We start from the raw sequence: 14,508 nt of genomic DNA, 5'->3' as shown, positions 1-14,508 counted from the left end.
TAAAAATTACACTGACTTGCAGACAAAAGATAAAAGATAGACTTGTACAATAAAGTCCATGCTCAATAATCCAGGTATAAAATCCAACATTTTTCAGTCAGGTCTGGTTTGTTCCACTTTGGAGTAAGCTGTTGGAGGAAGGATCAGTTTTGTTGTGTGTTTCCTTGACTGATGAAGCCTTCTGGATGGAAGGTGAAACGTTTCAGCACAAAAAAAGAAAGTGTCCAGATGACCTGACTGAAAAATGTTGGATGGACTTGTACAGTCTATTAAAAAAAAGTCAAAATAAAAGTATTACTTTTTCACATTGTTCTAGTTTTCCTAATCAAGTCTCATCTAGATTCCTTGTGTCAAGTCTGTTTTCCACAACGATATGTATGAAATGACAACGCAGATACATCAAGTTTTTTGTAAAATTACTGTTTAAATCCCTGGTACTACTAATTCTACGTTGTAATACAGAAAATGGGAGGGGCTTTTTACAAACTAATTTTATCCCTGCGAGACAAAGCAGGACAAAGACAGTTTGGCTCTCTTACCTTTAGGGCTGTCAGGTGAAGACCAGGTGCCGTAATATTTGGGAATATGGTTTTGAAGGTCTAGAAGACACGGATCAGAGCAGTCCTCTGCAAACACCTACAATACACACACAACAAACACTATCAGAGGTACATCTCAACTTCATGCATCAATGTGCTTCTTTGTGGCTCCAATCCAAACCTTATCTGAATTAATATGTCAATATCATTTTACTCCAAGAACTATTGTACTTAAACTTTATTAGACATGCACTGATTAATGGTGGCTGTTGACTGGAACCAGCCAGTTTCAGCATGGCCAGTGACTGACCAGTTCAACACTCCAAAATCCTTTTTTTATTCTCAGTCAGTGAAGAAGCCATAGCTAAGCTGCTGAACATTTTTCAGTAGAGCCGAGTGCAGCACAGCAACGTCTCTTTCTTAGGGGTGGGCAGTGATTTCCAAATATTTAAGTCTAAGTGAAGTGGATGAATTTCAAGCATGAATGCCGCCACAATCTTTTTTTTTTCTTGGTGGTGCTTTTCTCAATCAGGGGACTGTTTTTGACACAACACATACTGCCCATTTACTTAATTAGTAAATGGTAAATGCCCTGTATTCACAGTGCCTTGTGAAAGTATTCGGCCCCCTTGAACTTTTCAACCTTTTGCCACAATTCAGGCTTCAAACATAAAGATATAAAATTTTAATTTTTTGTGAATCAAGAAAAAGTGGGACACAATCATGAAGTGGAATGAAATTTATTGGATGTGTCAAACTTTTTTAACAAATAAAAAACTGAAAAGTGGGGCGTGCAATATTATTGGGCCCCCTTGCGTTAATACTTTGTAGCTCCGCCTCTTGCTGCAGTTCCAGCTGCAAGTCTCTTGGGGTTTGTCTCTATCAGGTTTGTAAAATCAAGCTTCTTCCAACTGAGGCGACTGTCTAAACTGAAGCCCATATTGTCCAAAAATAACCTGGAGACAGTAATACATGCATTCATTACATCTAGGCTTGATTACTGCAATTCACTCCTGTTTGGTATCAGTCAGACCTCCATTGCACGACTACAACTGGTCCAGAATACAGCAGCCCGATTTTTAACCAGTACAGGCAAAAGAGAGCACATTACACCAGTTTTGGCCTCACTGCACTGGTTACCGGTTCACTTTCGAATCCAGTTCAAAATACTCATGTATGTCTACAAATCGCTGAACAGTGATCTTCTCCTTGGTCCAGATGAAAGTTTAGAGGGACGGCCGGGTCTTGGTAGATTTGCAGTGGTCTCATACTCCTTCCATTTCAAGATGATTGCTTGCACAGTGCTCCTTGGGATGTTTAAAGCTTGGGAAATCTTTTTGTATCCAAATCCGGCTTTAAACTTCTCCACAACAGTATCTCGGACCTGCCTGGTGTGTTCCTTGGTCTTCATGATGCTCTCTGCTCTTTGAACAGAACCCTGAGACTATCACAGAGCAGGTGCATTTATACGGAGACTTGATTACACACAGGTGGATTCTATTTATCATCATCAGTCATTTGGGACACCATTGGATCATTCATAGATCCTCACTGAACTTCTGGAGTGAGTTTGCTGCACTGAAAGTAAAGGGGCCCAATAATATTGCACGCCCCACTTTTCAGTTTTTATTTGTTAAAAAAGTTTGACACATCCAATAAATTTCATTCCACTTCACGATTGTGTCCCACTTGTTGATTCTTCACAAAAAATTAAAATTTTATATATTTATGTTTGAAGCCTGAAATGTGGCAAAAGGTTAAAAAGTTCAAGGGGGCTGAATACTTTCGCAAGGCACTGTATACATCATCTCTTTTCTATCTTATCCGGATACTTAAAGCTCTTTACACTACAATCTGTGCCTCATTTACTCATTCATACAGCACTCTACTAGATCTCTAAAAAAAATAATCAGAGCTTTGTCACATTCATACACCGATGGGACACACATCAGAGGCTATGAGGGGTTCAGTGTCTTGCCCAGGGACACTCCAACATGTGACTGCTGGTGGAATCAAACACCCAACTCTTGTATTGGAAGACAACTGCTCTAACCACTCAGCCACAGCTGCCCCGTAGAAGAAATAGCAGAAATGTGCATTTTAAATCAAAACATTTTTCCAGTTTGTCTGGCAACAGTTCAGTTTTTCTTTAAATAGTTTCCATTTTATAATCCTTTCAAAACAAACTATGAAGGCAGAAAGATGCAGCGATGCTCAGTGTTATTGTTTTCGTTTGGTTTGTCCCCAGAAGGAGAGTAAGGTGGCAAGTGTTTGGTGTTAAAATAGAGCATCTAGACAAACATAAAATCAATAAATAAAAACGTTGGTTACGTACTGTAACCCCAGATTCTATGAGTATAGGTGTAGCCCTTTAAGGCTGTCGCTTAGTGGGTTTATCTCGTTATGCGAAGCATTGCACTGAAAAATTTAGTCCACGCCCACCTGCTGTGTGGGCCCCACCCGGTCCGTATAAATTACGTTAAGAGCGGGAAATCGGCTCCCAAATAGCTTTTTCTTCAGCCATTTAGGAGCCAGTGAGGCCCGACACTTAAAGGGCTACGCCTATACTCAGAATCTGGGGTTACAGTGCGTAACCAACGTTCTATTTCGTATAGGCTTCGCCCTTTAAGAGCTGTCGCTTAGTGGGTTAAGGGCAAAGCGGATGTTGTCCTAGCCTCACTGGGTCCATTCGAACACCGTATGAAGCAGAAGCTTGCCCAAAAAACGTCTTGTCACTCAGCTCCCCATGTGCGTAATTACGCATTGCGTAATTATGTGTGCCATGCACAGACGCATGTTGTGTAACTATGCGTTCTGAATGCATGAACGCCCCGGAAAACTTCAATGGGGAGGGGAAAAAAACTGAAAAGAGCCATGAACCAACCGGTTTACGGCTGAACCGTATGAACAGATTAATAATAACAGGAGAGCTGATTATTAATCAAATGAATTGATTAGTAACAATAGTCGTGAACTGATTAGTGACAATAGAACCAAAATAACAGACACAACTTGTGACTGATAACATCTCACACTGTAATGCATGCAGACAGATGTGAGTAAAACAGAGTTCCATGAAAAAACAATATTCATTCTGTAAAACACTAAAGACAGAATGTGTCATGGAACGAGCCGTCACATCACCTAGATAAAAGCGAACAAATGAGCAGGGTGTTGACCACGCGGCCGCAGTGCAAAAGTCCTGCATTGACATACCATTATGCAAAGCAGTCGAATATGCGATACCCCTGGTCGAGTGTGCTCTGAGGTTGACAGGAGGCTCTAAATCTGAAGCTCTGTAGGCTTCAGAAATGGCCTCACACAGCCAGTGTGACAAGCGCTGGGTGGATAACGGGCGACCTGCAGATGCATCTCTATAATGCACAAACAAATGTTGACGCATTGCAGCTGTGCATGCTATGTAACACGTCAACGCCCGCACAGGACAGAGGAGATGAAAAGACGCTACTTCTTCTGATCTGTGTGTGAAGGGGGGGACCCCTCCAACGAGATCGCTCTTGATTTAAAAGAGCTCGTGATGTTTTAGGCATAAAATCTGGGTTTGATCTTAAATCAGCTGAGCTGCCGTCAGCCTGAATTCTAAGACATGACAGAGCGACAGAGAGGGCAGATAAATCACTCACTCTCTTAGCGGATGTTAAAGCCAGCAGCAGGGCTGTTTTAAGAGACAAGAGTTTAAGTGGAACCTGATCCAGAGGCTCAAATGGAGCTTTGATCAGGACCTGCAGGACCAGTATTAAATCCCACTGTGGAACAAGTGGGTGTGAAACAGGCCTGCGTCTCTGTACACCTTTTAGAAAAACGCTTAATCAGCGGATGATTAAAACCTGTTTTGTCTCCGAAACCTTCGTGGCAGGAAGAGATGGCTGCAGCGTACGTTTTAATCGTGCTGGACGCCAAATTTCTGTCCATCGGCTGCTGCAGAAAGGACAGCATGCCATGTAATGGGCATGAGGAGGCCTCTACACCCTTCTCTGTACACCAGCGCTGAAAAGCTGTCCGCTTTGATGTGTACATCGCTGTGGTAGATGCAGCACATGAAAACAGAATTGTGCGCACTACATCCTGTGGAAGACCCATTCACTCCAAGCGGATCCGTTCAGCGGCCAGACCCACAGGTGCTGGCCTATTTCTGGGTAACTCCTGGTCGCTCCTTCTGCCTGGAGGAGAGCATCCTCCCTCCACAACAGTTTCCACGGGCGCCTCGACAGCAGGCGTTGCAGGACTGGGAACCATGGTGCGCTCACGCGTTCGGGGCCACCAGGAGAGCCGTCAATCCCTCCTCCTGAACTCGGTTCAAGAACTGTAAAATCAGAGGAGGTGGAGAAAAAAACGCATACAGAAGAATTTTGGGCCATGGGCTGTGGGCAAACGCATCCACCCCGAGCGGTGGTTCGTCTCGTGAGCTCAAAGAAACGCATAATTGACACAGAGCATTTTCTCGTGTCACAAACAGGCCCACAGCTGCTATTTCAATCTGAGTCAAAATGCTCCGTCAGAGGATGATTAAATGTTGTTCTGTCTCCGACCACTTTGAGACAAGAAGAAAACATGGCTGCAGCATACGATAATCGTGCTGGACACCAGATTTCTGTCCATCGACTGCTGCAGAAAAGGACAGCATGTCGTCCAGTGGACATGAAGTGGCCTCTACGCCTTTCTCTGTACAGCAGCGTTGAAAAAACTGACCACTTGATGTGAACAGCGCTGTGGTGGTTGCATCATGTGAATCCTGAATCGTACGCACTACATCTTGAGAGAAATCCATCTCCTCAAAAAGATCCGCACAGCGGCCAGACCACAGGTGCTGGCCTATTCTGATTAACTCCTGATCGTTCCTCCCGCCTGGAGGAGAACGTCCTCCCTCCACGGCAGGTTCCACGAGCGCCCTGATAACAATTGTCGTAGGCCTGGGAACCATGATGCGTTCACGCACTTGGGGCAGAGGAGCTGCCAGTCCCTCCTCCTGAGCTCGGTTCAGAAAACCGTGATATCAGAGGGAGAGAAGAAGGTGAAAAAGCATTACGACCACAGGCTGTGAGCAGGCACGTCCAACCAGTGGTGGATCGTCCCGTGGCTCCACGATAATTATAATTGACATTGAGCGTTCTCTCGTGTTGCTACACGTCCACAGGCGCAGGCAGGATTTCTGTCGTGTCTGAGCCATAGCTCTGGGTGGAAGGTCCCAGGTCCCCGTGCCGCAAAGGACCGTCTTTGGACATCACATCCGCCTCTTGTTCGGAATACATGAGATGTACCCTACTCCAATGGAGAGCAGATTGGGTGTGCCCCACACAGCATCTGTCTCACAATGTGGCACATGGGTTGAGCGCATACATCTCCTGCCAGTATGTATGCAACAGTCACTTACTGTGTGAATCAAAAAACCCTGATGATTCTGTAGCTCAAGGTCAGTGTTGAGTCACATTCAAAGATCCCGTGCGACACTCCAAAAACATTTAAATGAGCTACTGTGTGGAGAACCACAGTGGCCCCACAGCTTGTTAAATGTGTGTGCCTCTGTGAGAAACTGACATGTGTGACGTAGGTCTGCTGACGGAAAACAACTGATATCACTCAACCGGTTCACGTGAGTTGCACTGCTGCCACCTGTCTGTACAAACTGCTCAGCAGCAGCAGGTGTCCAGATAAAGCAGAATTAGAGCGGCTCAGGCGCATAATGGAGTGTTGTTTCTCACAGTTCAGAAAATTGACAATCTAGAATAAATCTCATCTTTCCAGTTCATTGGGACCAGGAAGTGATGAGAGAGGGACCTTGCATTTTCCTTTCCTTCTGAGACTCTAGAAATTACATTTAAAACAGAATTTCCTGAGCTTCTGCGAGAGGGGACGAGATATGTTCAGAAATGACAGAAAACGTCACAGAGTTCCTCCACACCGGGGTTTGAGCTGTACTGCAGCGTGAATCCCCGGATGAAAACGGTTCGCCCATCCGTCTGGAGCGCGCGCTCATTGCCACCTGTTTATAAGTTATAAAGCGGGCACGCATTTATGCTGTGAAACTCACATGCATGCTGATGTGAGCTGGTGCGCGCTGAGTGAGAAAGAAAAAACACGCGCGTCCCCGAGCATGCAAATCGTTGTGTGTTGCTGATGCTGCAGGAAACAGCTCATCTGTGTTGTGCTCAAGTTGTGTGCAGCTGCTCCGTGTAAATGCTCGGGAAGCGGGTGCACGTATGAGCCGACGTGCCCTGAAGAGTTGTGTGTGCACGCCCTCATTCATGCGACGCCTTAAGCCAGGATTGCCGCGGGGGCGAGCGTTGGCACTGGTGCGGTCAGGAAGCAGCGCGCGGCATCGGTGGAGCGAGGCTACCACTGGCTCGGTCTGCAGAAACACGTTCATTCTTGGCTGCGAGTCATGTGAACTTTTGAGTGATTCCACGAGCTGCAGTATTAATTCAGAAAACCTTCTTCGAGGATGCAGGAGCAGAGCTGCTGTGAGGCTTGTGAAACTGCTGACGCCGCGGGAGCGCGCGTTTGACACCACTGCGATGAAAAATGTGTGTCGCTCCTGCCGAGAGCGAGATATGATGCTGTGCTCGTACCGCGGTCTCACGTTAACGGCGGGCGCTGAGAGCTGCGTGCGCGCTTTCATGCCGCGGGAGCGCGTATCGGCACCGCTGACAGTGAATGAAAAACAACCTTAAAAAGGCTCATTGGTGATGAGTGTGTGTGATGGGGCCGCTTGTCAGATAATCCATGCCGACAGCCTGGCTAAAGGACACTTCATCATAAAATGATGTTTATTTCACATCGTTATCAACACACCTCCAGCAACCCGGCAACTGGTTATCCTCCCTTGAGCTCTGTTTGTTGTCCTGGAGGGCCCCCTGTTGGCGAAGTCCGGGAAAAAAATGAACTTCCGGATGCCGGGGACGTCTGATGGGAGGGGCTGGCGTAGCAGAGCTGGGGAGGTGTTGTGCAGCCGTGGAGCATCTTGAAATGATCTCTCGCTGATGAAAAGAGGACCTCCAACAAAGCTTCTGCAGCTCTCCTGAGAGGAAGGTGGAGTGACGAGCCAGGAAAACCTCTGGGACCTCGTTCTCCGGCTGCGATGCAGGGCGGCAGACAGCAAAAGAGGCGCACTGGTTGAGGGTGACGTCAGCTGCCCTGTAGACGGAGCATACTGCAGGGACCGATAGCATCGTTAGCAAGCAGCCGCTACGAGAGCGGAGCGAGCCGAAGGACAGAGGGCCACCGTCTCTTCCCGCCTCTGAACGTGTACGCCAACAGCGTAACGTGTTGTTCGCTGCGGCCGTGTGGAACACATGCTGGTGAGCTCAGTTGGAGAGCGGTGTCACCGTCTTGGTTACGCTAACCGGAGGCACGGGACGCTGGTCCACCTCGACATCTTGCTCCAATGAAGCCTCCATCAGGCTCGGCTCCAGGGGGCACGGAGGGACTTTACGCTCAGTGAACCCCTGCTCTGGAGACGGGTGCGGACTGTGGAGACCGGCCCCCCAATCTACCAGGAAAAAACCGTCTGTGGCCTCGCCCGTAGGACGTCCTGTTGGGAAAACAAGGCCAGGTGGATCAAGACGGTGAGCCGGAATGGAACCCAGTAAACAACCTTCCCGCAGGATCATCCGAACTGGCGGGAAAGGCGTGGGACGTAAAAAAGGTCCCTTCGTGTCAGCCGCCTCCTGGGTTATGCCGGGCAACCCCTGAGGGTGCCGTCGGCCGGGAGCGGTGTGATCGCCGATGCGAAACAAGGTGGGATGGGGTGAGCATTCACTCAGCCCCCCTCCACCGACACTACGCTCTCCAGGAGGGAATGAGCAGCGGGGGGCTGCAGCTGAGCGCCGCCTGTCCCGGAGGAACCATCCGATTCGCTCCGAGGGTCGGCGAGAAGAGGAAAATTACAAGATGGCGTTGTCCAGCGTGTAGTGACCTGTCACTGAGAAATATTCCTCGGCGCTTACCTTGAAATAAGACTGCTCGTCAGCTTCTCCTCGGGGAGGAGAACTCACCGGACGACCAAGCATTCTTAACAAAGGTTGGTCATCTACACAACTTTCCTCCTTCGTTCTTCTGACAGTGCTATTATCTTGCTGAAGAAAAAAATGGGAGCCGATTTCCCGCTCTTAACGTAATTTATACGGACCAGGTGGGGCCCACACAGCAGGTGGGCGTGGACTAAATTTTTCAGTGCAATGCTTCGCATAACGGGATAAACCCCACTAAGCGACAGCTCTTAAAGGGCAAAGCCTATACGAAATAGAACTGCTTGTTTTGTCGCTGTCAAGTGCCAGTTTAAGAAAGAAAGAAAAAAAGACGACTGATGGATGCAATAATTTTTTGAATTTACCCATTCTAGTTAGACTTTGAATATTTAAAAAAAAAAAAAAAAAACACTGCATGTTCCTAATAACTATCTGGGTTATTTTAAGAAAGAAACATGCAGGTGGCGTTTTGTTAGACTTATAAACATGTTAAAACATTTACAACAAGCTATGAGTTTTTTCAAAACTCTTACCATAAAACAGATGGTAGTCACTAGAGCCCGACCAGTTTATAAGTAGGCCTGATATTTTAGGCCAAAATAGGTGTTTGGAGACATATCGGTATTGGTGATAATTGTCCTATTATGAGCAGGTATAAAAACTTCTAATTTTCACCCCTAAAATGCTGGAACCAGCCGTAATTGTACAATGTATCCAGCAGAGGGCGCATGAAGAATACTTTCAAGTCATGGCCGTTCACTTTAAGTTTCACTTTCAGCACAGCCGAAGCAGGGAACAATATTGTGTACCATATTTTGCTGAACAGAGCATGGCAAGTTTATTTTAACTGATCTGTAAATAAAAACCACAAAAAATAAAAAATAAATACTTTCTCTTCAATCCTCCAACTTGCTTGTCATTAGCGCCATGCCTCTCAAGTTAGCAAGCTAATGTTTAGATAATTTAGCATAGGCTATTGCCTTGTAAAATGTATCCAATAAATGTAACGTAGAGGTAAATATCAGTGTTAGTAATGTTAAATATCAGTGTTAGTAATGTTAAATATCAGTGTTAGTAAAGTTAAATATCAGTGTTAGTAATGTTAAATATCAGTATTAGTAATGTTAAATATCAGTGTTAGTAATGTTAAATATCAGTGTTAGTAATGTTAAATATCGGTGTTAGTAATGTTAAATATCAGTGTTAGTAATGTTATCTTTGCTGTCCTCAATGAAATGCATAGTTTGTCTGAAACCTTTTGCGGTCAATAAAAATTTGACCCTCACTATACGTGTCTGACTGTTTAAACAATGAACAGTGAGGGTGTTTCTTTGTTTAATTTATATTTATGCAACACACTTGATAACTTTATTGTGAATAGTGGAGGATAGAAAATGTGAACGCATGTTAGGAAGACTGTTTTTATGACCAGTGCACCACTAACCTACTGGGTCTACGTATGGATCTGATTAGCTTAGCTTCATGGTTGCTAACAGTTGCACTAAATAAACAAGTCCCGCTCCACTCACTGTTTACTCATGGTAGATTCTTGGGGTTGGACAAAGCTCAAAAAATTTCAGCCATTATTTCCGTTATTGTTGGGCACCTTTCCCTCCTAATATCGTATCTGTGATAGATAAAATGTCCGTATCGGTCAGGCTCTAGTAGTCGCCTCGTTAGACAAGTAAAGTCTCTAGTTTCCTACAAGAAACAGTTTTGAACAGCTGACTTCATCTTTTTCAAATAAGGAAAAAATGAAGGTAACTTCCTTCCTCAATTACCGCTGACAGTTTATAGCTCCAGGTGGGGGAGGAGGAGCGATGCAAGAGCAGAAAACTATCCACACCATCTCTGACATCTTGGTAAGCAAACTGCGTCACAGGAATGGTATGAAAGAAACATCTTGTGGTATTGGAAAAAATGAATTTACACTAAAGGCATATCTTAAAACTGCTAAAGAAAAAAGCAAGGTTGTCACACGATGTACAATATTTTCAGGTGAGGTTTCTTTGAAATTGCTCGACTGGTTCTACACTGAACTTTGATTTTACACAACTCATAAATTCTGTAACACGAGCTGATTACGAGCTGGTAGAGTTTACTTTAAACATATGATTAACTTAAAACCAATAAAAGATGTAATTAAAGACATAGAAACTAAAACATTTGCCATGAAATGTATTTTTGGACATTACCATGTTATAAAAGTGAACTTCTCGTGGTCCTCTTGGTGGAGGCTGGACTTGCTTCAGAACTGTCCCATCTGGATGCTGCAAAATTCCTACAAAAACACCAAGATGGCACAAGAATTAAAGCCATAGAAAAAACATAGAATTTGAAGAAAAATAGTTTAAATAAATAAATAAACTGTTATTATTGAGCACGTTTAGGATGCTACAGTGCAGTGTGAAATATCTGCCCGTCTCGTTCAATGAACAAAGATCTTAGAACTGGATGCGACGGGCGTCTCTTCCCAACACAGATGTGGGTCACGGCAGCTATAATCTGGTGTAGATTAACTACGAGACCCAGAATATATTCCATCAATCATAGCTCAGAAAACAATACAAGTTATACTCTGCCGCCATTGTTGTTGATAAAAACATGCCGTCGGGCTGCGCGTGCACATGTAGTTTAACACAATATCTCTGCGGGAGATGTTTACAAGATCAGCGGGAGGTCTCCCGAAAACCTCCACTCTGAGGTGGGTGGAGAAACCTCCGGATTCAAAGTGTGTGTGTGTGTGTGTGGGGGGGGGGGGGGCACTAGTGTTGTGTTGTATAAATGAACAGCAGAACCAGTGACAAAGGTGCGGTTTCACTCAAAACACGTGCCGTGTAAACATCCTCTTAACCTTGTTAGACAAGTATGAAATGTTTTAGAAAAGACAGTCGTCCGCACTAAAAGCATAAAGGAGAACGGTGATTTACACAGAGAGATGCTGTACAGCGCTAAGCAAAGGTAACCAGCACCCGGACATAATAAACCTTGCAGGGCTTTATTTTATTTTTTATTACTTTATTTTACCAGGAACAAATCCATTGAGATCATCAATCTCTTTGACAAGGATGCGACTCTCACACATCTTGCACATCTTTACTTGAATACAAACAGATTTATAACCGACAGAATATTGAAGATGACACACAGCAACTTTGCAGTTAGTTTATAAAAGTAGTTAACCACAAAGAGTGTCACCAAAGTGAGCCGATTCACTTGAGTAAATGACACGAGGGAGATGTCCGACGCACATTGAATGCATCGCTCTGCTTCAGCACAGCCTTTTTGGTTCCGATGGACCGGACTTATTTCTGAAAGTTCACTTGTAACAGGACGTGGACGCTTTACTTGTGATTTATGAAGCGTTTTGAGTTGCGTTCACTTACAGCGTTGTCACATTACGGTCTTCAGCAGCAGTGTGTGATTAAAGTTAGAGCTTTAGTGGTAGCTTCTGCTGTTTTTGTTTAAATCTGTTTAGAGTTAGTGAAACAAAAATTTTTAGTTAGCAAATTAGTGGTTAGTGAAACTAACTCTTTGGTTAGCTGTGCCCACCACTGAATATTAGTACTCAACATTGGGTTTTGGCTAGAAATTTATCACTGTACATAATCTGTTTTATTAACACTAATTTGGCTCTAAAATTAAAACTTATCAATTATCAATTAAAAGCTACTTTCAACACACCAATGACCTTTAGGTAGCTTAATTGTGCTGCTAAAAAACAATATTTATCATAATCATAATTTATACATAAATGTTTATGTTTCATAAACAGTAAACCATAGTTAAAAACAGCCAATAAATAGATAATTAAATAAATAAACCAAGTCAAATATACCAGAAGTTTTCTGGGGCAAATCAAAAATTATTCTTCCCATAGAAAGTATCCGGGTTTGTTTACGTCTCCTTCCTGTTCTTCCAAGTCCCAGCTGGAGGGGCAGACGGCTGTGCGTCCTGAGACTGGCTCTGCTGGAGGGGTTTCCTGCTAAAAGTGGCTCTTTCCTTTCGACTGTCACCAAAGTGCTGCTCAGGAGAGGGAAATGAATACATCACAGCAAAGATTTGATTCAGTTTGCTGGTTTTCTTAGATTACTTTTGAAACAGTTGGAATAGAGAGGTGGGCCTGTGAGCCGAAGATCGCCGGTTCACGCCCCGGCCCCGACAACATCAAAATTGTGGGTGGGGTAGGTGAAACACCCACGCCTGCCCCCACCCTCCTTCGCCCCACTCTGGGCCCATGAGCAAGGCCCTTAGCCCCCACCCCACCCCCCCATCTGCTCCTAAACAGGTCTCTCTTGAAAATGAGTTCTCGTGGCTCAATGAGACTACCTGGATAAATAAAGGCTAAATGAAAAAATAAAATTTCATGTTGTACTTTGTGTATTTTATTATCACTTTACAACCTAGCTGTTTTTGTTTCATTTCTTAATACCATTGTCTTATTTCCAAAAAAGTTCAATCTGGTCCTCTGGACATTCAAAAAAACAAAAGCAAAACAAAGCAAAAAAAATTCTAGAAACGTTTCGTCTCTCATCCAAGAGACTTCCTCAGTCTGAGGTGCTGTATTCAGCTCAGTCTCTTAAATAGCATCTTCTCAGAGTGGATCAACCAGTTTTGCTGCTGACAACCAAAACCAGCTGATAACATGCTCAAGAAGGACCATCAGCATAACAATGGATCATTAGCACCTGATGGCTGTTTACTGTTCACAGAGGGCTGAGTGATACTAGCAATCACAGCATTGTAAGAGGGGGACAGTTGAACCCGGAGGCTCCACCCCTGTTTAATGATGGACGGTTTCTTTTCACAAAGATGGCCTCCTTTACTCCTCTCTCAAACCATCGTTCCTCTCTGTCCAGGATGTGAACATCTTCATCCTTGAAAGAGTGACCGCTGGCCAGGAGATGAGTGTAGACCGCAGAGTCCTGGCCTGATGATGTTGATCTTCTGTGCTGGTCCATCCTTTTGGCCAGTGGCTGTTTTGTTTCCCCGATGTAAGACTGATCACAGCCCTCCTGACACTGAACAGCATACACAACATTACTCTGTTTGTGCCGGGGGACTGGATCTTTGGGATGAACCAGTCTTTGCCGTAATGTATTTTGGGGTTTAAAAGCCACTGGGACGTTATGTTTAGAAAATAAACGTCTCAGTTTCTCTGATACCCCCTCAACATACGGAATGACCACCGGTCTGGGTCTGGGTTCCTCCTTTTCACCTGATGGCTGACTGGAGTCCTGTTTGGGTTTCTTCTCTGCTTTCAGGAAGGCCCAGTTAGGATATCCACATTGCTCTAGAGCCTGTCTTGTGTGGGATTTCTCCTTCTGCCTGGCTCCTGAGCTAGTGGGGACGCTGTCTGCTCTGTGGTACAGAGTCCTGATGACTCCTAACTTGTGCTCCAAAGGGTGATGGGAGTCAAACTGCAAATACTGGTCTGTGTGGGTGGGTTTGCGGTACACCTCGGTTTGCAAATGTCCTCTATCCGAGACTGAGACCTCACAGTCCAAGAAAGCCAACTTGCCATTTTTTACATCTTCTCGTGTGAACTTGATGTATTTATCCACAGAGTTGATGTGGTCAGTAAAATGTTGGACTTCCTGAGATTTAATTTTAACCCAGGTGTCGTCAACATACCTGAACCAATGACTTGGTGGTGTCCCTGAAAAGGACGTCAAGGCTCTCTTTTCTACCTCCTCCATGTACAGGTTGGCAACAATAGGAGAAACTGGAGACCCCATAGCACACCCATGTTTCTGCCTATAATATTGCTCCCCATATGTGAAGTAGGTTGACTGCACGCACAGTTTCAAGAGTTGACACAGTTGTTCTGTGGAAAGCGTGGTCCTGCTGCTCAGAGTGGTGTCTGATTTTAATCTTAAACTGACCACCTCTACTGCATCATCAACAGGAATGCACGTAAAGAGTGATGTGACATCAAAAGAGACCATTGTTTCATCAGTCTCCATGATGACATCCCTCACCTT

General features: G+C 44.7%; 1 protein-coding gene across 1 annotated transcript in view; it reads right to left on the bottom strand.

Moving 5' to 3' along the window:
- Positions 1-14,508, bottom strand: part of ipmkb (inositol polyphosphate multikinase b) — a 39,663-nt gene that overhangs the window by 11,109 nt on the left and 14,046 nt on the right. Inside the window, exons 2-3 of the mRNA XM_037691716.1 lie at positions 10,720-10,805; positions 540-636 (exon numbers count right to left, since the gene is read on the bottom strand). Of these exons, the coding sequence (XP_037547644.1) occupies positions 540-636; positions 10,720-10,805 (183 nt within the window). The remainder of the gene's footprint in view (positions 1-539; positions 637-10,719; positions 10,806-14,508) is intronic.

Source organism: Nematolebias whitei, chromosome 17 (genome assembly GCF_014905685.2).
Source record: "Nematolebias whitei isolate Nwh7 chromosome 17, NemWhi1, whole genome shotgun sequence".
NCBI lineage: Eukaryota > Metazoa > Chordata > Actinopteri > Cyprinodontiformes > Rivulidae > Nematolebias > Nematolebias whitei.
The sequence above is the reverse complement of the archived record's forward strand: the minus strand, read 5'-3'. Positions and strand labels throughout refer to the sequence as shown.